At 39.1% G+C, this 27,263-nt stretch overlaps 2 protein-coding genes across 5 annotated transcripts; both read right to left on the minus strand.

Moving 5' to 3' along the window:
* Positions 1-1,259: 1,259 nt before the first annotated feature.
* On the minus strand, positions 1,260-4,934 carry hmgn2.L (high mobility group nucleosomal binding domain 2 L homeolog). Its single transcript, NM_001086309.1, is given in 6 exon segments — positions 1,260-1,862; positions 1,951-2,046; positions 3,537-3,590; positions 3,881-3,910; positions 3,991-4,035; positions 4,862-4,934. Coding segments are annotated over 6 exon segments (276 nt in total). The 5' UTR covers positions 4,877-4,934; the 3' UTR covers positions 1,260-1,826.
* Positions 4,935-10,714: 5,780 nt separating this feature from the next.
* Positions 10,715-27,016, minus strand: dhdds.L (dehydrodolichyl diphosphate synthase subunit L homeolog). Of its 4 annotated transcripts, none has more exon segments than NM_001089182.1 (9): positions 10,715-13,660; positions 17,146-17,253; positions 17,352-17,466; positions 18,113-18,214; positions 19,326-19,442; positions 22,333-22,475; positions 22,559-22,675; positions 26,468-26,542; positions 26,918-27,000. In NM_001089182.1, coding segments are annotated over 8 exon segments (999 nt in total). In that variant the 5' UTR covers positions 26,531-26,542; positions 26,918-27,000; the 3' UTR covers positions 10,715-13,426.
* Between the last annotated feature and the right edge of the window lie 247 nt (positions 27,017-27,263).

Genomic DNA, 27,263 nt, shown 5'->3' on the forward strand with positions numbered 1-27,263 from the left:
GGGACCGGTTATCCAGAATGCTAGGGACCTGGGGTTTTCCAGATAAAGGATCTTTCTCTAATTTGGGTCTTCATGCCTTAAGTTAACTAGAAATTAATTTAAACATTAAATAAATCCAATAGGCTGGTTTTGCTTCCAATAAGGATTAACTAGTTTGGATCAACTACAAGCAACTATTAGAGAAAAAGGAAATCATTTTTAAAAATTTGGATTATTTGGACAGCCATTCCGTAATTCTGTACTGTACTTCAATGTTTGATCACTTTGTTATTCCTACTGCCGTTAAAGGGATCCTGTCATCGGAAAACGTTTTTTTTTCAAAACGCATCAGTTAATAGTGCTAATCCAGCAGAATTCTGCACTGAAATCCTTTTCTCAAAAGAGCAAACAGATTTTTTTTATATTCAGTTTTTGAAATCTGACATGGGGCTAGACATTTTGTCAATTTCCCAGCTGCCCCTGGTCATGTGACTTGTGTCTGCACTTTAGGAGAGAAATGCTTTCTGGCAGGCTGCTGTTTTTCCTTCTCAATGTAACTGAATGTGTCTCAATGGGACATGGGTTTTTACTATTGAGTGCTGTTCTTAGCTCTACCAGGGAGCTGTTATCTTGTGTTAGGAAGCTGCTATCTGGTTACCTTCCCATTATTCTTTTGTTTGGCTGCTGGGGGGGGGGGGGGAAAGGGAGGGGGGTGATATCACTCCAACTTGCAGTATAGCAGTAAAGAGTGATTGAAGTTTATCAGAGCACAAGTCACATGACTTGGGGCTGCTGGGAAATTGACATGGGGCTAGACAGTCAGATTTTTTTTATACTCAATTTTGAAATCGGTTTGATCTTTTGAGATATGGATTTCAGTGCAGAATACTATTAACTAATGCATTTTGGAAAAAAATCTTTTCCCCATGACCGTATCCCTTTAACCGTGTTGATACACTGTTAACACCCATGATTCCTTTTTATTAAAGTTAGAAAATAATAAAACCTTTAAGAAAATATTTACTGGCTAGATCAGTTGGGGAAGAAAAAGTGATGGTGGCAATAGGGGGTAAAAAGGTCATTAAAAATCACATATATAGCGGTTTTATTTAATGTAAATTAAAAATTTAATTATTGAACAGAAACCTATTGAATGTCCTGCTTTGAAAGTATATACTATAGAATAGTGCAAGAAATGTGAACATTTTTTTTTTTTTCGGACCCAAGGCAGGGTTCAAAATGCAAAGCTTAAGGCATTATCAAAGAATACTACAGAGCAGTTAAGGAGCCAAACATATTCCAGCTTTATTAAGATCACACCCCCAAAAGTCATTGCAAATCAGGCAGGACAACAAGGTACAACATAGTAAAACAACTTCATAACTCATTAGTCCGCAAGTCTCTAAAAGAATTCATAAAACCGTTTTGAATTAGGGTTGGCTCTTCACAGTCGAAGTACCGCCAAAATAGAAAAAAAATTGGCCACACCCTTTCTTTGATGGCTTAGAACTTGGTAAAAACTGCTTTCTCTCTTCCTATCCTGAGACAATCTCAGGAAATATGGGCTGCAATAGCTGCCAGTCTTATTTAGAAGCAAAAGATTCAGATATGTACGATAAAGATGCCAAAACAGAGGTGAGACAAAGCAGCTATTACCACAGGTGGTAAAGAGACCCTTTACATTCCCACTACCTCCCCCCCTCTCCAGATTACACAAAAGCATTATATGCCAACATAGCTTAAAAATAAAAAGTAAAACAAATTCTGCATTGTTATAAAACTTGATAAAAAATAGTATTTCAAACTGTACAGTCACCAGAAGTACACAGTTATTAAAAATTCATGCTTCACTTTGTGTCCCCAGTTGTCTCTGCCTTCTGTGCCTGTGGGAAAAAAAAAAAAAAAAACAATTAATGAGAAGCTGTTTGAGGAGGCTACATTTACATGCTACACATTGTTAGATATGCACACCTGATCAGATTTGGCCTCTCCATTCTCAGCAGCATTACTGCTATCTTTGCCAGAGTCTGCCTTCCCTTTCTTGCCTTTGGGTGCCTTATCAGCCTTCTACAGATACAGAAGAAAAAGAAGGTCACCAAAAACATGAAGCCATAAAGCATGTGCACATGTACAAAATAAAACACTCATTAAAAAAAAAATTAAAGTCGGTGTTAACTGAGAAAGCAGCACAAACCAAAGGACATATCAAAGTCATTCCAGCTGAATTGTGGTTTAGTAGAGAAGAAATATAGTGGCTAAGGTCAAGGGGCATATGGAGCCCTCTCCTGCTGCTCTCAGCATGCATATCTGCACTCATATTCCAATCAATGGAGATTGGGCGGATTTGCTTCTCTCAGCCTGAAATAAAATGCATGGGCCGAGAGCAGCAGATCCAAAGCTCCCAAGTGCCCTTTGCCTTAAAGGAACAGCAACAGATATGACCCATGTGGCCCCACCTCAAGTCTCCGATTGGTTACCAGGTAAACAGTCAGCGTAAACCAAGAGCTGAAAAGCAGGAATTAGTGTTCTGGCTATTACGTTACACACCCAGTCACTCCAGCCTTTTTAGATTACATTTTTGCCTAACTATATTAGAAACATCTTTTATTTTGCACAACCTATGTATCCAGTTTTTATTTTTACATTGAACAATTCCTTTAAGGATGGCATCTAAACCACACATTTTGGAAGTACCAAATACGCCAACTTGCAAATTTAAAAATCTCAAACTAGTAATCATGCACAAAAAAAAAAAAAAATGTTGTCCAGAGCTTTTGGGTGGTGACACCTCCAACTGTATTGTTACATTTACCCTCTAACTTTAACATTCAAGACATTGGAACCTGCCACTGTAACGGGATGTCAAAGCACTAAAGTTTGTGGCACCGACTTTGACATTAATCTTCTGATATCTGAAAAAAATCAGGATACTGCTACTACTAATAGCAACCAATTAGCAATTGTTTTTGACCAATTTATTAGTTACAAATTGTTCACTCCATTTCTTGCCAATTTCAGTGCTGTTGTCCTTAAAGGGAAGGATTTCAAATATAGATTTGTAGCCTTTTTTCCTACTTAAAGTTCCCCCTTAACTAATTATAGAAAGACTGAATATAGTATTCTTCTAATGTGAAAAGAAATGTCATTCTTGTGACATCGCTGTGCAGTCGTTTTGCTTAATACACAGGCCTAATCATAGTTTTGACCCTCTCGCTCATAAGAAGTAGCCCAGCTGGGTACAAACACTCATCTGGCCCATGACTACTGCATAGAAATGCTAACTGAAAGTCATAATCACCTAATGAACAATTGCACCAGCAGGGTCTGGGCGGGCAATTACCATGTAAATCCATGAAGGTGTAATTGGAAGTCTTTTGCTGCCTGCCACTGAATAATGTACAGGTGCCACAGGTAAAATCATCCCTATGCTGATAAATTGACTATTTTGAACAGTTCTGCATAACGGGAGGCCCAGACAGACAACCGTGTCCTTGAAACTTCACAATGCATTGCAAAGAAATGTTTAATGTACATGATTATGTATGAGACTTCCACACCTTTGGAGGAGCAGCCTTCTTGGGTTTGGGCTCTGGTTTAGGTGCAGCAGGCTTCTGTAAAAACAAGAGCAATACTATAGTTAAGCTGCAAAGATTGACAATATGTTTTCTGATGGTGAACAGTATTCCCACCCCTCCAAAAATAAAAACTTGCCAGGCAGGGAATAAATGTGCCCCCCCCCCACTTCAAGTTTTTGCAGAAGCTGTTAAACATGCACAAAAACAAATACGGCACACAGTCCGACCAGCTTATTTATGAAAAGCCTGCACCTGATTTGGGGGCCAGAGTAGAGCTAGGTAAAGTTTGCCAAATGACCAAACGATGGGTGTTAAAGAATACTTACAGCGGATAACCGGGCAGATCGCCTCTGTGGCTGCAAGAGAGATCAGAGTTGTTAAGTTCATGCAATGGTCATTTTCTGCAGATTAACAAAACAAAAAGAAACCATCTCACCTCATCCTTTGCCTTGGACTTCTCAACCTTGGAGTCTCCGTCAGCCTAAACAAAAAAAAATTCATAATTAATAAAGTACACACATTCAACTCTTCAGAAGCACCATGGAAAGGACAAAAAAACAACACCTATACATAATGTAAAATACAGGAAGGATATCTCCCAGGGTGGGTAAATATGAAGCATTTTTATTCATATATTTTTTAAGTGTTTTCCCCAATTCTCTATTTAAACAGTTCCTTGTATGTGACCCCAAATTATGGAAAACCCCCAAGCATTCTGGATAATAGATCCCACATCTGTAGACAACACAATTAAGGCAAGTAGTGATTGCATGGAAAAGTAGGGGATAAAACTATGAATCAGTGTTTTTAATTACAGATCTCGCTAAAAGCTTGTTTTGTGCGTTATAGAAAGTGACAGTAGGTTCATGGTAATAGACGGACGCTTTTATGGAACACTAAAGGAAGAGGGTGGTGGGGGAGGAGCGTGCGCCCACCCATTGTTGATAACCACAGTAATATCGGTACCTACAAGACCCGCCCCCAATGCGGGTTCGCGCCCTTGTTTTGGCGGTAGACCCGCCTACCACAATCCCGGACTTTCCCGCGCTTTGCAGTTTAAATAATCCTCTTTTATAAACGCAGCCTTGTAATACGGGTACCACTACGCGTTCAAACGGTATATGGTTATAAGAAAAATACATTTAGCCAGGCAGACACTTATTTTTTCCTTTTCTATCACCATCATTCACCGCTCGCCTATTCTTTCCGCCATAATGGTGTCGGCTTCTTTACCCTCTTCTGTTTCCCTAATAAAGGCATCTCAAACAACCTGTTAATTCAAACACAACACATCTGCTTCCTCTTACCTTTCTCTTGGGCATTGTTGGTTGCCTGCGTTTGGACGGATTAAAAACCTTTAAACAGTGCTTTCAAAGCAAATGAAGCCAACCCCGGCTCCGCTCGCTGTTTTTATACCCGGTCCAGAATACGACCGGTCAGATCCGGATCTCGAGCTAAACCAAATTTCATTGGCTGCGGACTTGCACGTGATGCTGCTTTTCTGGGCGGGAAGAAGTAAATAGTTCGGAGGCGCGCGGGGCGGTTGAAAATCTGCGCGCACTCGAATGGGAGGGAAAGGATGCGCGCACATAAACAGGAGCAAAAGGGCGCGCAGCAACGAAATAATTTGTATGTGATTGAAATTATTAAAACTTATTTCGTATTGCAGTACCGCAGAACATGGTTTACAAATTACATTAGTTTTTTTTATTCCTTATGAATCGATGTACTGTGTGCGACCTGAAGTAAAGTACCTACCTTAAATGTAACATTTCCGGAGCTTTACAATGGAAAGTAAGCGCTGAACACTAAAAAAAAGCACAATATTACCGATTGCTGCAATAAAACACAAGTATTCACGTTCACAACCTAAATGTCACTTAATAAAAGCCGCTCGCGTGTAGATAATCGCTTCAGGTATGTTAAATACGATGGGAGAAGATACATACGTGTGAAGAACATATTCGTTTATGGGTGGGGGGAGCATTTGACTGATAGGGGTTATATTTCTTATATTGTATGGTTGAGAGCTGCACTGTGTACATTTATACAGTACAGTGGTATAATGTATGTAAATTGTTACTTAATGTAACATTGCTTGAGTGATGGGGTGGGAGGGCAACAACATACAGCGCCGAGATACACAAGAGAGGTGGGTTCCACACAGTTATTGGATAAAATCGGCATTGCAAGCATGGAATGGGAGACATTTCTTACAAACACACGAAGGCAGTCAATTCATGACAAGCAACATAAAGGTCACGGTGTTTCACCTACATCTTCCTCTATTTCCAGAAAGCTACCCACACAGTTGACAGACAAAGCACTGCCTAATCAGCAATTATACATGAAACATTTAAAAAAAAAAAAAAAAAATTATATATATATATATATATATATATATATATATATATATATATATATATATACACATCTATAAATATATATTTATATTAGCACATTGGGAGATCTAAAAGGCAAAGTCACTACTGACTGATTCACGATCTTGAAAACACAAAAAGCTTGGCATGATGCCCATTTAGTAGCCTACACATAGGGGTTGTCACATTTTCTGGGAAAAAAAATACCAGCTCCCCCACAAACACTTCATTTTCTGCCATATTCTTAAAGGAATTGTTCAGTGTAAAAATAAAAACTGGCTAAATAGATAGCCTGTGCAAAATATAAAAAATGTTTGTAATATAGTTAGTTAGCCAAAAATGTAATGTATAAACGCTGGAGTGACTGGATGTCTAACATAATAGCCAGAACACTACTTCCTGCTTTTCAGCTCTCTTGGTTTCCACTGACTGGTTACCAATCAGAGACTTGAGGGGGGCCACATGGGTCATATCTGTTGCTTTTGAATCTGAGCTGAATGCTGAGGATCATTTGCAAACTCACTGAACAGATATGTCCCATGTGGCTCCCCTTCAAGTCGCTGACTAGCTCAGAGGTATAGATCTGAAAAGCAGGAAGTAGTGTTCTGGCTATTATGTTAACGCACTCACGTGCACACCCGAGCCCTATGGAGTACTTGACCCGGTCCTCGGACCCTAGGAAGTCGGCACTTCCGCAACACAGCAGGAACGAAGAAAACCGGTACCGGCACACAGGTGCAATTCAAGTAGGGGACTAGCCCCTTACGTGTTTATTAAGTCGTGTTTATTAAGTGTCGACTTAATAAACACGTAAGGGGCTAGTCCCCAACTTGAATTGCACCTGTGTGCCGGTACCTGTTTTCTTCGTTCTGGCTATTATGTTAGACATCCAGTCACTCCAGCCTTTATACATTACATTTTTGGCTAACTATATTGCAAACATTTTTTATTTTGCACAGCCTATTTACCCAGTTTGTTATTGCAATACAGCATTACTTCTACCAAGCAGGTGGTAACCCTGATTGCAATTTAAAGCAATAGTCACTGCTTCAAACTAAGATATTTTATGGTCAAATAAAGAGGCAATGAGTAGCACCTTCCAGATCAGTCTAGTATTTGATACAACTGCTCGGAAAGAAAAAAAGTCAGAAAACATTAAATATTTTCATGCTACTACAAAGACGTGTGCATTCTGACAGCCCTGCATTTTGCCAGCAGTGCATTGCAGTGTTTTTTATTAGCAGGTAAATGGAAGGCTTATAACAAAAAATAAGAGCAATGTGCAACAGTACACAGGCACCAATTTTCTCATACATTCAATCATATGCACCCCTGGCTGAACATAGGGCACTGTCCCATTTTACATACCCTAATAGTTGCCTGCAAGTCAAATGAAAATATATTTCCATGTGGCTGTTTCGATCTGAATTTAACCTAAAAATGTCTTTTCATTTAGAAGTCATCTCTCACTGGGTTGCAAGAAAATGTAAACAATGCAACGAACAGTGAAATTAAACTTTATGAGTTGTGCAGGGGATTTAGATCACATTACTTAACAATGCCGTCTCTCGGTCAGACAAGTGAGATTAACACGCTACAATGCATTCATGCTGGCAACTCAAGTTAAGTATGATGGCATGGACTACTTACTGAACAGAAGGCAAAGTTGTCTTCTATACATGCCCTGAAAAAGTTATCAGGGATCAGACCTCTGATGTGACAGGTTGGATTCAAGTTGTTGCAACTCATACTGATGCGGTCAAACCCATACAAGTTAACCCATGGTGTTATCTAACTTGTCCGATCTGAATCCAAAACACGTATTCCATTTGCAGAACTTAGTACAATGTGAAATTATTTTTAATATTAGATCCTCAGATATGATCATTATTCACGTTAGGATGCACTCACTAGCATTTTTAAAAGCATGTGTGTGAATCTGCATGCTTTAATGCGCAGCATCGTTTGAGGAAATTGTTCTTAAAGAGGCGGTTCACCTTTAAGTTAACTTTTAGCATGTTATAGAATGGCTAATTCTAAGTAACTTTTCATTTGGTGTCTTTTTTTCTTTATAATTTTTGAATGATTTGCCTTCTTCTGCTGAATCTTTATTACTCATCTTTCTATTCAGGTCCTCTCCTATTCATATGCCATTCTCTTATTCAAATGAATGCCCAGATGCTATGGTAATTTGGACCCTAGCAACCAGATTGCTGAAATTGTAAACCGTAGAGCTGCTGAACAAAACTAAACCAACTGCAATTTGTCTCAGAATATCACTCTGCCCATGATACAAAAAGTTAATCTAATGGTAAACAACCCCTATAAGGCAATGACACGAGGGATGCCTTCCCACCCGCAATAGGGTACAGCGGGGAACTAAATATTGCTTATTTCTTTCCCAGCAGGGAAACATATGCAGTGCCGCTGCTTTTACTGGCAAAAATAAAATTCTCAAACTTGACCAGTGGACAAACTGTCTGATAGCAATGGTACATACAGTCATGTGAAAAATCATGCACAGCCCATGGCAATTTTTTACTTTCAACATACATATATTTGATCTTCATTTCAACTATATTAATAAAGGTCACATAATACACAGCAATTATATTCTGTGGTCCATTGAGCAATTTAAATAAACAAATGCAAATTTTGCAGGTAGAAAAAGATAAATATACTCCACTATTTGGGTAAAACTATGCAAGAGATTTTGAACAGATTGTGTGGGTCAGATTTTGTGATTTTTCCATCCAACACAACAGCATGAGATTTGTAGGATACTGCCAAAAATGATTCCCCCTATAGCTAGAATGTAAAGTCAGATCTGATAAAGTCAGATGGTGTAGTTGGTTCATTCATCTACATCTACAGTCAATATATTTCAAGAAAAAAAAAGGCTTTCAGACACCATTGGATTTAATTGTCGGATGAAGACACAGCATGTTGCATTCCGATCAGACAGTCGTGCCGTGTTGGATGAAAAATGTAGTTTACACATCAGATTCTTGCATCAGTCCCATTATATTTTGATCCATGCAATAACATCCGACATGGATGTTTTATCAATCCAACACCATCCTACATCCTAAAATGCTGAACTCCACAGCGCGCTCTTGTCCGACATGTCGCCATGCGATGACACGGAGGTGGCTTGCTTGAAAACTCCATAGTCTAATTACAAAACGACTCCAGCCTATGGAGGAATCGTGCTGCCCTCAGCCCAGCGTGACTAAAACAACTTAGGAAGATGATTTAATGGTGTCGGAGGGACGCCGTTACTAAGGATCGCTGGGCTGGGAGTCAAAATAGGCCCCGCCATTCCAAGTACACAGAGGCCTCCTACCAGACCACTATATGGTAACTTTCTATGGAACCATACAGCAGCCCCTCTGGCATTTGGCAGAACCCACAGATTGCCAGTCCGGGCCTGTCTGGGAGTGGCTTTGGGGAGCTTTTAGCTGCTTATATTTCGTGTGCAGCTTCTTTTCACTGATACCGACATGTTCCTATTTTTATAGGAATTGGTCAGTATCATTTTAATGTAAAATCGCGGGTACAAACTACGAGTTTTCCGACTGTCGGATGACCTTCAACCACTCAGCCTGTATCATCACATACTCTGGTATGTGATGTAAAAAACCCCAACAAATTGAAATGAATACTATACAACCTTACAAGCTATTAGATAAATAGATGAAGGTGTTTTTTTTCTTAGATTCTGTCATGATTTTTATGGTCTAGTTTTTATTTCTAAATTACACTGTTTACACTGCAAATAATTCGCTCTACCATGTAAAATTTCCTAACCCAACAAGTGTATTTTTTTTTAGCTGTAATATTGGTGTGTAGTCAGCCATCTCAGGTCATTTTGCCTGGTCATGTGCTTTCACAAAGAGTCAGCACTTCAGGATGGAACTGCTTTCAGGCAAACTATTGTTTCTCCTACTCAATGTAACTGAAGGAATCACAGTGGGACAGGGATTTTTTTACTATTGAGTGCTGTTCTTATATCTACCAAGGAGCTGTTATCTGGTTAACTTCCCATTATTCTGTTGTTAGGATGATGGGGGGGGGGGGGGGGAGAATGGCGGGGGGTGATATCACTGAGTGACTGAAGTTTAACAGAGCACAAGTCACATGACTGGGGGCACCTGAGAAACTTACAATATATCTAGCAACATGTCAGATTTCAAAATTTATATAAGTAAATCTGTTTGCAAAAAAAAGTTTTCCCATGACAGTATCCCTTTAAAAATACTTGCATTGAAGTTAAAATAGGAGTTTGTTAGGTTTGTGGGAAAAATTAAAACTTGATCATTTATATATCAACCCCTTAAAGTCAATGTTGCAGCTATTTCTGCTGTCTAATGTAAAGATTTTGCTAAGGAACCTTTAATTACCTAGGCTAGGTTATTCTACTGATGACTGCTCCAAGTCACAGTGCACAAAATCCATAAATCGTACGGATTCAGTTCAGTATTCAGACAAATCTAATTTACATATTCAAATATTAGCAAATTCCCCAAAAAATGTCATTCTGAAGAGGAAAAAAAGGGGTTTGCCTTTGGCGGTCAACTTTTAGGGCTCAGATTTGGTTTGGCTGAATACTGAAAATGGTCAAATCCAAAGCCCTCAATAAAAGTGCTGGGAAACTGAACCAAATCCTTCAAGAACAAATAATAATAAAAAAAAAATCTGTTTGCCAAACAAATATATAGCTTAAAGCCTTGCACCCAAACAACTGCACAAAAGAATAGAGATGCCCAAGTCTGAAGCTTTTTTTTTTTTTCGGTTTTTTATCTTTATCAAAGGGGGTGTATGATGTAGGAACCTCTATTCAAGCTGTTTAGCAGCATCATAGGGAAGAGCCTTTCCGCGGATTGGGTACCTGCAGTCGGACTCAGTGGGAATATCCTTCATGTCCCAAACATGCGGGTGGTCCGCAGGCACCCTTTAGATGCAGTTCGGCAGCCATTTGGAAACAAAAAGTAAAATCTGTATTACTCCTCCAGGCAAAAATGCTCTTTAGTGTGGTCACTTCCAAGGTCCGTGATGCGCATGTCAGGGGCCGGGCGGGTATAACTTGCTGGGAAAAGAATGCAGGTAAGAGGGTAGGAATTGGGCACGGGTCTGTAAAAACAGACCCACTCAGGTTTCTACTATAGGGCCATAAATGGCTAAATGCTTGGTCCTCTTTTGTGGCTTTATGCAAGCCAGCAAGAGTTTAATTAATGGGCAGTATCCCATTAAATCTTGGTAATCTGTGAATTTTTCTATTTCATAGCTTCATTATGCCCTAAAAGGTCTGCTTTAATATGAAAGAAGCTGTAACAACTCTGCTCCAATACCAGAGAATGTATAGTGGGGGAGGCATAGAGAGAGGTCAATCCTAGCTTAAAAAAAAATACTTGCTTGCTAGACACAAAATTACTTCAAGTTTTAGCTGCCCTTTATTAGTATATAATCAAGACTAGTTAAAGGCAGCCTCCAAATTTTATCAGAACTGCAAGTTCATCTATTACTGTTTATTACTCTATGACCAAAGCAGATGGTCCTTTTCACATTTCAATCTCACACTCATACCTCTGCTTGGATGCTACAGTAATTTGGACATACCAACCAGATAGCTTCTGAAATTACCAACAGAAGAACTGCTGCACAAAAAGCTTCATAATTAAAGATGAACACATAATAATAAAAAAGACCAAGTGCAACCTGTCTCAGAATATCACGCTCTACATCATAGTAAAAAGTTAGCTAAAATATGAACAACCCCTAGCTGGGAAAAAGATCTAAGTTAATGATTCTTATATCCTTTACCAGCAGTGCATGTTTCAGGATATCTACACAGCACAGGTGTCAGTCAGAATTACCCATCAACTAATTGTCTACAGCAGTTGCCCCAAAACTCTTGAGATTACCCCGAGGTCAGGCCTTGCAGCACTGGGGGCTCAGCCTAAAGGCCAGTTACAGCAAGATTAGTTATTTGATCTTCTAGATCAGGAGTACCCATACTTTACTAATGCAAGGTCTACTTTTAGTGATGTCCTATTATGATCTACATCCAGAATAGCATTGTTAGCATTCTGTCCATTAAAATACTACTTAGATATTGATTTTATAAGAAATTGTATATTGCTATATGTATAAAAACTACTTCTTCTGTAACCTTAACATAATAAATATCTGAATGAAAAACCATGAAATAGGAGGGTAATTTAGTCAAGCTGTTTGTTGACAGAGTCTTGAGATCTACTGATTACCATCTAAAGGTCTACTGGTAGATACCGATTTACCTTTTGGGCACCCCTGTTCTAGATAAACCTGAAAGTCCAGCTTGAAGGTAAATTAAGGGAGAAGGAAAGCTACGGAGGCATTTTACTGCCAATAGATTAGCTGCAATAGTGCAAGCTAGAATGCTTTATTTATTCTGTAGAATGCATTACCATACCTGGGTAAAAAGCTCTAGAAGCTCTCTGTTTGTTTAGGATAGCAGTTTCAGTATTAGCTTGGTGTGACATCACTTCCTGCCCGAGTCTGTCCCTGCTCACTTTTAGCTCTGGGCTCAGATTAAAGCAGAGAAGGGAGGGGGAAGAGGAGCAAACTGAGCATGCTCACGACCGGGGCAAGGAGGTTTAAGATGAAGGCAGAAAGTCTGATACAGAAGCCCATGTATACACAATAGAAGGAAAGAAATGCAGTTTCTTTTGACAGAGGGCAGCATTACTTTGAGGGTTTACTGGTATATTAAGGAGGACCTGTCTGATAAGGCTTACTTAGTTTTAACCTTTCCTTCTCCTTTAAAGGTGAAAGTTTGGATGCTATGTATTTGCTGTCAAATACACATCATCCATATTCTTGATACTATGCCTGAATAAACAAACTTAGATTTTCTTATATCTGTACTCCTTTTATGATATAAGGGAGGCTTTGACCAAAGGCTGGAGTTTCAAATGGGCTTGATCTGAAAAACTTTGACAACTAGTGGTTAGGGACAGGGTAAGAACATGTGGCCTAATTAGTGCAAAGCAGGTATCACAGAAAATACACTTCCAAGGAACAATAAAAAAAGTGAAGTAAAGTCAGGTAAAGACTTAACTCAGCATAACTGCTGAATGTCATTTAATTGAACATTGGTCCAAAATATGCCTACTATATAGGTCCCTCAAGAGCAGGCTCTGCTGTTTAAAACCGATTGTGGAAAATCCAGGAAAAGTGATATACAGCTGCCTAAAGGACAGATAATTAGATGCTTACAGCCTCAAATGGAACCCATTTTCTACCCTTTCTAAATATCTATGACAAATCTGAAATGCAACAGGTATGTGGGCCCATTGTATCGGCAAAGCATTCACCTGACAGAGACTGGATATGCTTTTCCTGCTTTTGGACTATGCACAGCAGATGTGAGGTGTGTAAGTCCTAGGTTGATCACAAACGTATATAAATGCAGTGTTCTAAACCCAACACTCTCTGGCCACTTCCCTGTTAAGATGCACAGAGAGTTTGAAGGAGATCAGTTCTTTTTTTCTCCAGAGCACATATAAAATCCTGCGTCCTTTTCTCCCTCCCAGCTTTACATTTCTGCAGTAGCTTTTGGAAGAGAATTAAGTCTTCTTCTGCATTAGAGTACTCTTTATTCCATAGAGTTTCCTGCACCCAGGATTGGTCACTTTCTAGCTGAAGCCTTGCTCTCTGTCGATGATGCAGCTCCTTGGCCTTCTGCAAGAGAAGAAATACTTCATAAAATTAGACATCACTACAATAAGATAAATAATGGTTAATAAGACACTGGTAAAGCAATCAGAATATTTAACTATTGCTAATTGTAAAAGGGAAACAAATACATGCTTAGTTCCATCAGCCAATGAATGGACAGAGCGATGTCTTACTTCCACACTTCTTAAGATTACACTGAACCTGCATTATTTCAGGCAATCCGTGAGTGACACACAGAACACTACATTGTATCTTAAGCAAAAAGATGCAAAAGGCAAAGCATTTATGGATAGTAAATATAATAAGATTTATTCTGAACGTAACATTTTCTTTTAAGCTTTCAATCTACAATTATAAACATGCCCACTTCCTCAGCAACATTTTAGTACTTAGCTTGCTAAGGGTACTGACACATGTGGACATTAGTCGCCCGTGATAAATCTCCATTACCAAAGGCAACTAATCTTCAACAAATGCTTTCCCACCAGCAAGAACGGAAATCACCAGTGGGAAAACATACTTGCCACTTAGGTTTCCAGAAGTTGCCTTCCAAAGAAACTTGGACTATCAAAGCAACGTGTATGTGTTACATTATTGGCAGTGGGAAAGCATTTGCAGGAGATTAGTCATCCATTATAGAGGAGATTTATCACAGAGGAATAATCACCTTGTGTGCCAGTACCCTAAATGTGATAGACCCTCATTTACTACAATAGGTGCAGATATCCTCCCTGTGCAGACATTTTATTTGAATATTATAATTGCACCCAAAGCAAGCACATTTTTGGGGTGTGTACCAGAGAACAAGTTTGGGAATACCACATGGCATCCAACTTTAAGGTGTATTAAATTAAGTTTTGGCTACCCTAACCAGAAGGTATTCTGTGACTGTGTGCTTGTGCCAAGATAAATCCCAGGTAAAAGCCACTCCTTTCAAACTAACAGCATTAGAAGATCATTCCTTTAAACTAATCTACAGATAATCCAAATGATACAAGACTATTGATACTGGAGACATCCATGACCGGTGATATAGCAACCAATCAGCAAATAGATCTGAATGGTCAGCTACAAGTTAGAAAACAAAAGCAAATATCTGATTGGTTGCTATAGGCAACATTACCAGTGATTTTTGTGTCCAATAAGCCCTTCAATGTGAAAGTTTGCTTTTCGACCTGAAAGTTTGTTTAGAGTTTGTCAATTTTGTGAATGACTACTGCTTACATATACAGCTAATTATATTGCTGTAAAATGTGATTTTACTTCACAGACATGAAAATATATACAACTTTTGTATATATACAACCTGAAAATGTTATATACCTAGGTTGTTGTATACTTGATTACAAAGTTTCAATTACTGTGTGTGTGTGTGGGGGGGGGTGCCTAACTTTTGGCACCAGCGACCAAAGCTTTTCTTTTAATAACGTTTGTCAATAAAATCATGTAAAAATATTTACCATTGCATTTTCGCACATTTACACACATTTGCTGATTACAATGCCTTACTATAGAAGAATATTTTCAGGTGTTTTACTCCATATGTGCAACAAAATGTCTTTATAGTGTAGGGTTCATTTACAAATGAATAATAACTTTGTACAACAAGCACTGAAAATAATCAAATCAGATTTAGTAGCTTCTATGAAGGAGGATATGGCATAAGCAATTCTATTTTTAAGAACAATACTTAATTTGTAATTAACAGCTATTCTACAGCTATATGCCAGGTTCAATTATCAGTTAATCAGTTGTTTTAGGTTTTCCAATTGTTTATGTAGTTAACTCTGATTTTTGTTTAGAATTATCAAATGGCGTGGTTTATATTTTTGAGTTTTGGCACAGATAAAATGCCTTCTGTGGTTGTTGTGTATTTAACTTATTTCATGGAGAATACATTGGTATATTAAAGTAACAGTAACACAAAAAATGAAAGCTTTTTTTAAAGTAATTAACATATAATATACTGTTATCATGCACAGGTAAAAGAAGAAGCAGAGGTTCAAACTGTCGTTAAAGAAAAGGCACAGGTTACAAAGCACATAACAGCCCTGTCCAATAAATGGTGTTTAATGGTGTTTTGCAGTGCAGAGCAACAGTACATTATATTTTAATTACTTTGAAACACTTTCAGTTTTTGGTGTTACTGTTCCTTTAAAGGAGACATATAGGATAAATGAAAACCCTTAGTTTTGTAGGCAATTATGAGTAATATATGGTGTTGCTTTTACATGTGCTAAAAACTAATATTATCTTTAAAAATAGCCCCTTTATTGGCTCCCTATAGATATTCTCTGGTCCCTGTCTGTGTTTTATATGAGGGGTGGGCGTGTCCTAACGGTCCCTGTCAGAAGCACAGTAGGAGGGGGACAGCCACTCACAGCCCTGCAGTCACACACGCACAGACAGGCTTCAGTTCACCATCAGGTCCTGATAGCTGCTGATTGGTTCCTGTTTTACAGTGCAGTGAGCTAACAGCCAACGGCTCCCCTGCACAGCCTGGGAATTCAGGGAGCAGGAAGTGGAAGGGAGGGATTATTAGGGTTTTTGCTGAAATATTCAATAAATCAGTCTGAACCCCTACTTTTTAAGCACAATTCTTCTATATCTAAATGAGTATAATGCACTGGTACGTTCTTATTTTTTACACAAAATGTCTCCTTTAAAAACAGGAGTCGGGGGTACCATAACCGAAACGGGGCAGTAGATGCTCTCAAGAGTTAGGACGGCACAATCTTCTCCTACTGTGCATGCTCAGGCTCTTCCTAACTCATCAGGATAAATTAGAATTATCATATCGGCTGCCAATATAATTATTTAATACTATGCAAATGAGGAAGGAACAAAATGGGCGTGCACAGGAGCAACAGAAGCTTACACTGCCCTGGGTATTCCCAGTGGATCCCACATTCCTTTTCAAGAAGGAAAATAATTGCCAGTGCAGTGTTTCAGTCTTTATAATGGTAACAAAAAATGTGTTAGTACCACACTTTGGCCAAAATATGATAAGCTTATATGCCACAACAAGGCACCTCATTATATAAGAATGCTACATATGTAGTGTGTTTAAAATCAATAGCACTCCCAGCAAATAGTGTGACTTATTAGTAAGACCATGTTGTTCTTACCATTAACTCAGGAGCTCTAGTTTACGGCAAAGAACTTTAAGCCCCATCTAATTAAAAACCACCTGTAAGGTGTTTCTTGTTTGGTGAGGTTGCCAAACAAAATCTTTTCTCAATATGCCAACCTTGAGCTCGTTGATATGGTCACATGATTGGATTACAATGATGGTAAATGAAGGCCATTGGGACTGCAAGAACAAGCAAAGGCAATCCTTGCCCAACAGGATTATCAGACCTACTTGATCGACATCTGATCGATGTTCAGCCAGATATTAGTCAGGTAGGCCCAGAGTCAGTAGATTTTAGCAGCCTATGTATGGCTGTATGTTAACACAAGTGGGGCAGAGTTTGATATGTACTCACCTGGATGTTACTGTAGTTGTATTGGTAACGCAAAACAGCTTCACAAAGGTTCCAAAATGTATATTCTGGCCACAGTACAGATTGAAATACCAAGCAGGAATAGGACGTCTGTAGTGATTACAAAAAAAGTAAACTTCTGCTGAAGGTTTCAAAGATGTCAGATGAGTGCCATAGTGACATTTAAAATGAGAGAGAAATGTACTTGCCTGCCACAGAAGGAAGTCACTCAGACGAACCTCTCCAGAGGTACGGATTAGAAGGTCTGGTTCTGGAGATTTAGAAGTGTAAAGGCACTGGTCCAGAAGAGACTCTGTTACATCCCTGCATAATATTAGTATCGAAGGTGAAGTTCAGTGCATTGAGCAAGACAAAGTCACTGGACATGTTATGAAATAACAAGCAATAAAAGACAGCAATGAGTTCAGAAACACTCCCATACAAATTCAGTCTGACTCTCATACAAATTCATAAGTGGAGATTGGTTGATGCTGTTGTAATATCTTCTTGGTTACCTGCAAACTAGAAAACTATAAAGGGACTGTACAATCTTTTTCAACATTAGCAATAATATGTATTAATTAAATTAATAATTGGTAAAACATTTTTTCTCTTCACTAAACAGTACAAAATTTGCATTCTACTTCCTAACTTGCAGGAGCACAATCAAATCAAATATCCCCCGAGAAGCCTCTTTATAATGAGCTGCTACTTATCTTACAGCATTACAGGTGGCAGCTGGGGGAATGGAGGGGTTTGTTTACAGACAGGGATTCTCAATAGACTGCTAATTTGTTTTCATTGTGCATACGAGTCAAGTAGAACATAACTTTCAGTTTCATATTTTGCCCATTTAGAGCAAGAAACAAAGCATACACATTTCCTACTTAAAGCAATATGAAAAAGTATCACAAGCCCTATTAAGTAAACTAATGTTGAAAAGGAGGTACGTTGAGTCATATCCAGATACCTTGGATCCAGTAGTCCCTCCTGCACTCCCCAGGCTGCCTCTCGTATAGCATTACTGATCTCATGTCGGGACGTATAAGAAAAGCAAACATTTAGGAAACACCTAGAGATAGCAAAAACAAAGTAGTAACATAAATAGTGTGTTTACAGGTTATTATTATTATCAGTACTGGCAGTTGTAGACAGAATAGACCTAATCAGTTAGCTTTGCTCAACTGAAACTGGACATTATGGTATAGTGATCAAATAGATCCACTCATCTGGCAAGGACACCAATAAGTGGCTCTTTACCTAATCTGGCCACCCATATGAAGGATCAAATTGCATTGATCTGAATGGTTCACCCTGGGCCAAAAACAGTAGCATAAATACCAGAGATGTAGGGGTCCTGCACCCCCTTGGGGCCCATCGAAGCCTCTACAAGTCATATCGCTGACAGCAGGGCAGAGGGAAATTCTTTGGCGCGCACTGGGACTATGTGATTCTGTGGGGAGGCACCCCCCACTGGAGAGGATCACATTCGTGGAATTATTGATCCTGCCAAATATCGGTTCACAAAGTTGTCTTTTTGCCCCGTACACCCATTCTTCAAGTGAAGTAACTGGCTCCATTTAACCACATGACTCAGCACTTAATTTGCCAAAATAGTGAACACAGACAAAACTGGCCATATTCTATTTTTGGTTTGCTTTTCAGCATGTCTCCATGCACAGCGAGCAATAAAAAGGACATTCATTGTTGCAATGCCATGCACTTAAAGTGTACCTGTCATCCCAGGATTGTCTCCCCAACTGGAAAAGCTCACACTATAGTTGGTAGAAACCATTATTATTATTATCATCATCATCATCAACCCGCAACCAAACTTAACCTGCAAAGTTCCTCGGGAGCAGATGGAGTATACTTCCCCAGTCTGACCTGCACCCAAACTTGCAATAGTTGTCCAAATTACAATCCAAACCAATCAACCAGAGGTAAACCCGCACAAAACAACAGAGTATGATTAAAGGGGGTTGTTCCCCCTTGAGTTTAAGTAACTTTAAGTATGAGCTAAAATGAGTAAAAGTGTAAAATAAGTTGTACTTCTAGATTCTTATTTATGTCAATATCTGTGCTTAGTGTTTTTAAGAAGATAAAAAACAACAGCAAGGAAAGAAACTCGTGTAAAGAAATTGGTACCTATATTTTTTTTTGACAAAAGCATATGTACTTACTTAGAGTAGGCCTTGGTCTCCAGCATGGCTTGTGCTATCAGCTTCTGAATGTCCAGGGGAAGTAAGGTCAAATCACCCAGCACTCTGATACATACACCATGCTTTTCCAACTTCTCCCTGTGTGCAGATAAATATATTTTATAATATATATATATATATATATATATATATATATATATATATATATATATATATATATATATATATATATATATATATATCATTGTGCCACTTTTAAAACAGTTATTTATTACAGATTTCATAATGTCACCTTTGCATGATGGTACAGGCAAACAGAATGCAGTAGCTTCCCTTCTTCTAGGGGGTCAAAATTTGAGTGCAATTTTGAATATATGCCACTTTTGTACATTCATTGTATATAGTACAGTTTTCAAAAGGCCTAATTTACTAACACGGAGCTAATTATCTCAAAAAAAGATAAATATTCTTCTAATTTTATAAGACATCCCAATACCTTAACATTTAATATGACATAGACCGTGATATTCAGACAATTTATTATTATGATTTTTCATATAATTTTTTATTATTCATGGTTTTTGAGCTATTTAGCTTTTTATTCAGCAGCTTTCCAGTTTGCAATTTCAGCAAAAAAGTCCAAATTACCCTAGCAACCATGCACTGATTTAAATAAAATACTGGAATATGAGAGAGGGCCTGAATAGAAATATGGGTAATAAAAAGTAGCAATAAGAATAAATCTGTAGCCTAAAAGAGCATTTTTTAAGATGGAGTCAGTGACCCTCCATTTGAAAGCTGGAAAGAATCAAAAGAAAAAGGCAAATATTTAAAAAAGTATATATAAGAAAAAAAAAAAAAGAAAGCCAATTGAAAAGTTTCTTAGAATCAGTTAAGAGTTAAGAGTGTCGGCAGCACACAGGTTCTCGGGGCTGGAGGTGGCTTTGCGGGGGGGCTTTTCGTGGAACGATTACGGGTGCAGCATTTACTTTATACAGACACATTCCTATGATTTTTATAGGAATGTCTCAGTATCGCTTTAACTAAAGAACTAGGCTAGAAATGTTGTACATTATGTGTAGAGCTTCTGTACAAGACCAAGGCAACCACAGTCCTTCAGCAGTAAAAATCTGCGTCTCCAAAGATGCCCCAGTAGCTCCCCATCTTATTTTCTGCTGATTCACTGCACATGCTCTGTGCTGCTGTCACTTACTGAGCTTTAGGGACCGAAAGAATATAAATGTAACAATACATGGCTGATTAGTAATTAATACAGATAATTACAACATGCCAGCACAGAAACTAGTGCAACTAACATGAGCATTCAAAAATCCGCCTTGTAGCATCATCTTATATTACAGGCCAAGCTCATTTTCGGCTTGATAATTTGTGACGACCCCAAAGCTAAGCTTCTCAACAGCTGCTCAGAGCATGTGAGTGTCGCAGACACTTTCCAGGATGGTGTCCCCCTGTAGGAAGTTTGAAGTTCTGGATCATTACTACTATTGAGAAGCGGAAACTTTAGGCCGATTCAATAAGTACAGTAAATAAAATATGGCATTTTTGGCAATATTCATTTTAGGGTTTAGTTCTCCTATGAAAATGGCTTTCACAGACCATAGTTTAAAATGTGAAGAAGTTTTGCTATTACAAAACACCCACTTTATAATAAGCCCCTTATAACTAGGGTTGCCACCCGGCATTTTACCGGCCTAGCCGGTAAAACACCTGCCAAGGCCGGGGCCGGTATTACAAATTTACTGGCAATGTAGCTGCCGGTAAATTTGTAATACCCTTCAAAAAGACCCCTTGGCCTGCTCCCACTCCCCAGTACACTTAGGTTTGCTGACTTTGTCCTCCGTCTGAAAATCTTGGCGTCGTAGCCACGCCCCCTTTTGTGACACGGCCCGCCCCTTTTGACGTCACTAGCCCCTTTTTGTTCCCGCTCCCCACCGGCCGGTAAAACATTTGGGAAAAGGTGGCAACCTTACTTATAACCCATTCTTTCCTTTCCCGCTCCTACATAATGTTGATGTTGGCTTAGTTATAGCCATGAAGGCTACTGTAAACAAACTGATTGCAGGATAATCCCTGTATGTAAGCCATATGCAAAATAACTCAAGCAGCTTTGTCTAAATATGGCACAGAAAGTTACAGGGTTCATAAGCTCACTGCTCTTTCCTACTTACAGCATGAAGAGAACTCTTATTTCTTAGAGCAATGATACCCAACAGTAGCTCGTGCGCAACATGTTGCTCTCCAAGTGTCCTCAAAACAGGTGCTTATTTTTGAATTCCAGGCTTTAATTGCATAAAAACTAACTATAGTGCCACGTAGAGCCTCTTATAGGCTGCCAGTCCACATAGGGGCTACCAAATAGCCAATCACAGCCCTTATTTGGCACCCAAGGGACTTTTTCATGCATGTGTTGCTCCCCAACTCTTTTTGCATTTGATTGTGGCTCACGGGTTATAAGGTTGGGGACCCCTGTTTTAGAGTGAGCTCTGTGTCAGTGTCACGTAGTGAGTTATAACAAATGGAGCTTATTTATGAATATCCACCTGTAAAATATTTCAGCTGCATTATCTTGTCAAAATGCAGAGTACAATTCAAATGTTTTACGAACAGAGATTCAAACTGAAATCAATACAAAGGTATGTTGGGACATTTTGTAACCCGCACTGGTGGAGATTTAGTGCAGGCGACAAAACATGCCATCTGCTTTTAGGCTAAAGGCAAACGGGGCTGTGCCTTGGCTTCTCTCCACTAGTGTTTTCTAGGACAACGGAGACAAGCAAATGAGCTCCCTGTAGCTGCCCTGATAGGCATGTCATCAGACTGTGTGCAGATACAAGTAGCATATTTCTGAGACAAAGTCTTCTCCAAAATCCAGCGGATGCCATGCGGGCCTTTAGTCTTTGCCTAACACCATATTCAAGCCACATATTCTGTCCAAGATCCTGCCACAAACCATTGTTTACATCAATAAAGAATTTAACAGAACTTAATTTCACAGGGAGTATCTCACCTCTCCTCCAGTAGACGGGTAAATTTTTGACGAGCCAGCTCCATCAAACCCTCCACTTCCTCTGCTGAACGCTTAAAGTTCTCAATGCTGAATGCATACACTGTCACTTCGCATATGCCCAAGTTTAAACACCAGCGGAGAGTCTGTAACAACAGATACATTAGAGAAAACAATAGATTTTTGCCTTGTCTCAAACAGCTAATGTCAAATCATCTCTTTTAATTACCTCAGCAAGTTTTTCAAAGCCTTGTGAGTGACCTTCCTGTCTTTCCACATGGCACTTCTGGGCATAGCGTCTGTTCCCATCCATAATGAAAGCAACATGCTTAGGTATTGGACCAGCCTATTGTAAAAGAACCAAGATCAGAGGCAGATTAACCTGTGGGATGTAGTGGTATGTTGAAATGAAGAAAACATAGGAACTCTGTTGGTAGCTATCAGGATGGCCAAAGAGGAGTAGAAAGCTGAGCATAAGCTAGTTTAGACTTATTTGGCCGATTTGGCCACTAAAAGGTTGGCCCCACACCATAGATTGTATCATAATGGGGCCCACAGCCACCAATCCAGAGAGAACTGCAACAACACTAATATATATACCTACCAGATATAGGTGGAACAGGTTGCCAGAAGAGTCTCATAAGTGGCCCAGTAAGTAAATCTCTTTTATTGGTCCGTGTATGGCCAGCTATACATGCAAGTTCTAGACTTAAGGTGGCCATACATGGATAGATCCGCTCGTTTGGCGATGTCGCCAAACGAGCGGATCTCCCTCCGATATGCCCACCTTGAGGTGAGCAATATCGGGCTGATCCGATTGTGGGCCCTAGGGCCCAACAATCGGATCCTAGCGTTCGCAAACGGGCGGTCGGATCGCGGGACCGCATCAACGAACAGATCCAACGGGATTTTTAATCCCATCCGATCGAGATCTGGCGGACTTTCGGCCAGATCTCGATCGGGGAAGCCCGTCGGGGGCCCCCATACACTGCCGACTCGGTCTGTCGGCAGCTTTTATCGGCCCGTGTATGGCCACCTTTAGTAAATGTTATGTGTATTCTGTGTGTTTGTTTCCTCCACAGGGCTCAGTCAATGGGCCTCCATGAGCCCCAATTCATGATCCAATTGGATTAGCCTGATTTGGCCCTGCATGAGGGTTGCGAAATCGGCCCTAAGAAGCTAGATACAAATGAGTTTTTTTTGGCATGTTTTCAGCTTAAAAAAAGCCGACCATAGCGTAAATACACTTAGCGCTTTCAAGCTAAGGCAATGGCACATTACGCTAACGTATTTATGCGGCAGTCAGCTTTCTTAAAAACCACTCCGAAAGACTGCATGTGTATCACGGCCTAAACCTGTTTGTTTGGTGACCTTGAACATATATTGCATTATTTAGTTATACTTCACTATTGTATAGTTTTAAACCCCAGCACTCAAGATTTAGTTTTCCCCTCTCAGACAACAACTACTAAAGGTAGTGTTTTATATATATATATATATATATATATATATATATATATATATATATATATATATATATATATATATATATATATATATCATAAAGAGGTCCGCGATCATGGGTCTTGTGTTGCAAAGAAAAAACTTTTTAGTGTTTATTCAACGTTTTGGCTCTTAAATGTGAGCCATCCTGAGGACGACTCACGTTTAAGAGCCGAAACGTTGAATTAACACAAGAAAGGTGCTTAAGAGCTGAATAAACACAAAGTTTTTTTTGCAACATATATATATATATATATATATATATATATATATATATATATATATATATATATATATATATATATATATATACACACACACACATATACACACAGTTCCAAACGCTTGCACTCAAAACCAGTCTTTCAGCTTACTCCGAGTGCTAGGGCAAAATTGTATATAATTCTTCAAAGGACCTGCACACCGATTTTGTAAAAATATTTAGTTTTTATTCATACTTGTGAATCCAACGTTTCGGCCCTCATTAGGGCCTTTATCAATGATCCTTGATAAAGGCCCTAATGAGGGCTGAAACTTTGGAATCACAAGTATGAATAAAAACGAAATATTTTCACAAAATCGATGTGCAGGTCCTTTGAAGAAATATATATATATATATATATATATATATATATATATATATATATATATATATATATATATATATATATATATATATATATATATACATATATATACACACACACACACAGTGGTGTGAAAAACTATTTGCCCCCTTCCTGATTTCTTATTCTTTTGCATGTTTGTCACACTTAAATGTTTCTGCTCATCAAAAACCGTTACCTATTAGTCAAAGATAACATAATTGAACACAAAATGCAGTTTTTAAATGAAGGTTTACGTAATTAAGGGAGAAAAAAAACTCCAAATCTACATGGGCCTGTGTGAAAAAGTGATTGCCCCCCTTGTTAAAAAATAACTTAACTCTGGTTTATCACACCTGAGTTCAATTTCAAAGGTTATAAAGCCATTTCTAAAGCTTTGGGACTCCAGCGAACCACAGTGAGAGCAATTATCCACAAATGGCAAAAACATGGAACAGTGGTGAACCTTCCCAGGAGTGGCCGGTCGACCAAAATTACCCCAAGAGCGCAGAGACAACTCATCCGAGAGGCCACAAAAGACCCCAGGACAACATCTAAAGAACTGCAGGCCTCACTTGCCTCAATTAAGGTCAGTGTTCACGACTCCACCATAAGAAAGAGACTGGGCAAAAACGGCCTGCATGGCAGATTTCCAAGGCGCAAACCACTTTTAAGCAAAAAGAACATTAAGGCTCATCTCAATTTTGCTAAAAAACATCTCAATGATTGCCAAGACTTTTGGGAAAATACCTTGTGGAGCGACGAGACAAAAGTTGAACTTTTTGGAAGGTGCACGTCCCGTTACATCTGGCGTAAAAGTAACACAGCATTTCAGAAAAAGAACATCATACCAACAGTAAAATATGGTGGTGGTAGTGTGATGATCTGGGGTTGTTTTGCTGCTTCAGGACCTGGAAGACTTGCTGTGATAGATGGAACCATGAATTCTACTGTCTACCAAAAAATCCTGAAGGAGAATGTCCGGCCATCTGTTCGTCAACTCAAGCTGAAGCGATCTTGGGTGCTGCAGCAGGACAATGACCCAAAACACACCAGCAAATCCACCTCTGAATGGCTGAAGAAAAACAAAATTAAGACTTTGGAGTGGCCTAGTCAAAGTCCTGACCTGAATCCTATTGAGATGTTGTGGCATGACCTTAAAAAGGCGGTTCATGCTAGAAAACCCTCAAATAAAGCTGAATTACAACAATTCTGCAAAGATAAGTGGGCCAAAATTCCTCCAGAGCGATGTAAAAACTCGTTGCAAGTTATCGCAAACGCTTGATTGCAGTTATTGCTGCTAAGGGTGGCCCAACCAGTTATTAGGTTCAGGGGGCAATTACTTTTTCACACAGGTTTGGATTTCTTTTCTCCCTAAATAATAAAAACCCTCATTTAAAAACTGCATTTTGTGTTTACTTGTGTTATCTTTGACTAATAGTTAAATGTGTTTGATGATCCGAAACATTTTGTGTGACAAACATGCAAAAGAATAAGAAATCAGGAAGGGGGCAAATAGTTTTTCACACCACTGTGTGTGTGTGTGTGTGTGTATATATATATATATATATATATATATATATATATATATATATATACACACACACACTGCACTGAAATCTCTGGAGCCACACATTACAGGTAATGTTTTAATCATTCCACTTCATATATGGGAAGTTTATGAAAAGTACAGTGCTGAGCTCTTCAGTGCCATGTTAGGCACCCTAACTCATAAGAAACAACACTTAAATCCTAAAATCATATTTTAGATAAAACTAGAAGCAAATATCTTGTTTGTGGGGGGAGGGACACAGTGGCAAAGATCTGGGGGTGTTGTAATGTACAAACACCTGATTTGAGCAAAAGTTACATACGATTCACCAATGTAAAAAAAATGCAAGAAATGAGAAAAAGTTCTAGGAGTCAGAACATAATGCCTAGGGTTAACTATGTAGGCACACACAGAATATACAGTTTAAAATAGTAGTCCTAGAAAATATGGACGTATAAAAAAATCTCAGCATACAGACCTTTAGCACATTCGCGCACAGACGTTCAATCAAAGACAATTCTTTATCTCGTATCCACGACATGGCGACAATCCACTAAAAATGACACAGGTATATGTTACAAATGGGTTGCCATTAGGGCCGCCACCAGGAGGGGCAGTGGTCCCGGGTCAAGTGGCTTTTGGGTGTTACGGGTTGGCCGGGCTGTGCTGCAATTACTTAGATTACCACCCCTTGTTGTCAGTGAGCTACAAGGCCTTTCCCAAGGGCTTTACCCAGATTTAAACTCCATTGACAAAACGAGTAGTACAGAAAGCAGTGTAGGATAATGAACACGCAGGCACCCGGAAGTCCCCAGCTCAATGACAGAGAGGGGCCCGCTAAACCAATAAGTACGTACTGGCCAACATTCCAGCCTTTTCGAACATAGCTCTCAGCCTCGAATAGCTACTTCCACCTGAAACCTGTTACCTGCAGAATCCTAGCAGCTTCTCTAGTCTTACAGAAAGGTAGCTTCTGCTTCCTTCTTCGGAAAGGAACTTGGTGACATCATGATCACGTGACTGCCGGGTGGCGGATTAGTTGTAATTCAAGTACCTGCTGCTTTACTCTGGGAAATGGCAGGCAGTGAATTCTTAAAGTGGAACTATTGCGAAAATCATTTAATATAAGCTTTAGCATACTGAAATAAGAAACTTTCTAAATACAATCAATTTAATATGCTGTACAGTTTCTGAAATAATCAAGTTTATCTTCACTATTCCTCTCTCAGCATCTGTTTCTCTTCATTTTGTCTTCATTCAGGAATTGTCAGATG

The sequence above is a fragment of the Xenopus laevis genome, chromosome 2L, assembly GCF_017654675.1.
Source record: "Xenopus laevis strain J_2021 chromosome 2L, Xenopus_laevis_v10.1, whole genome shotgun sequence".
NCBI lineage: Eukaryota > Metazoa > Chordata > Amphibia > Anura > Pipidae > Xenopus > Xenopus laevis.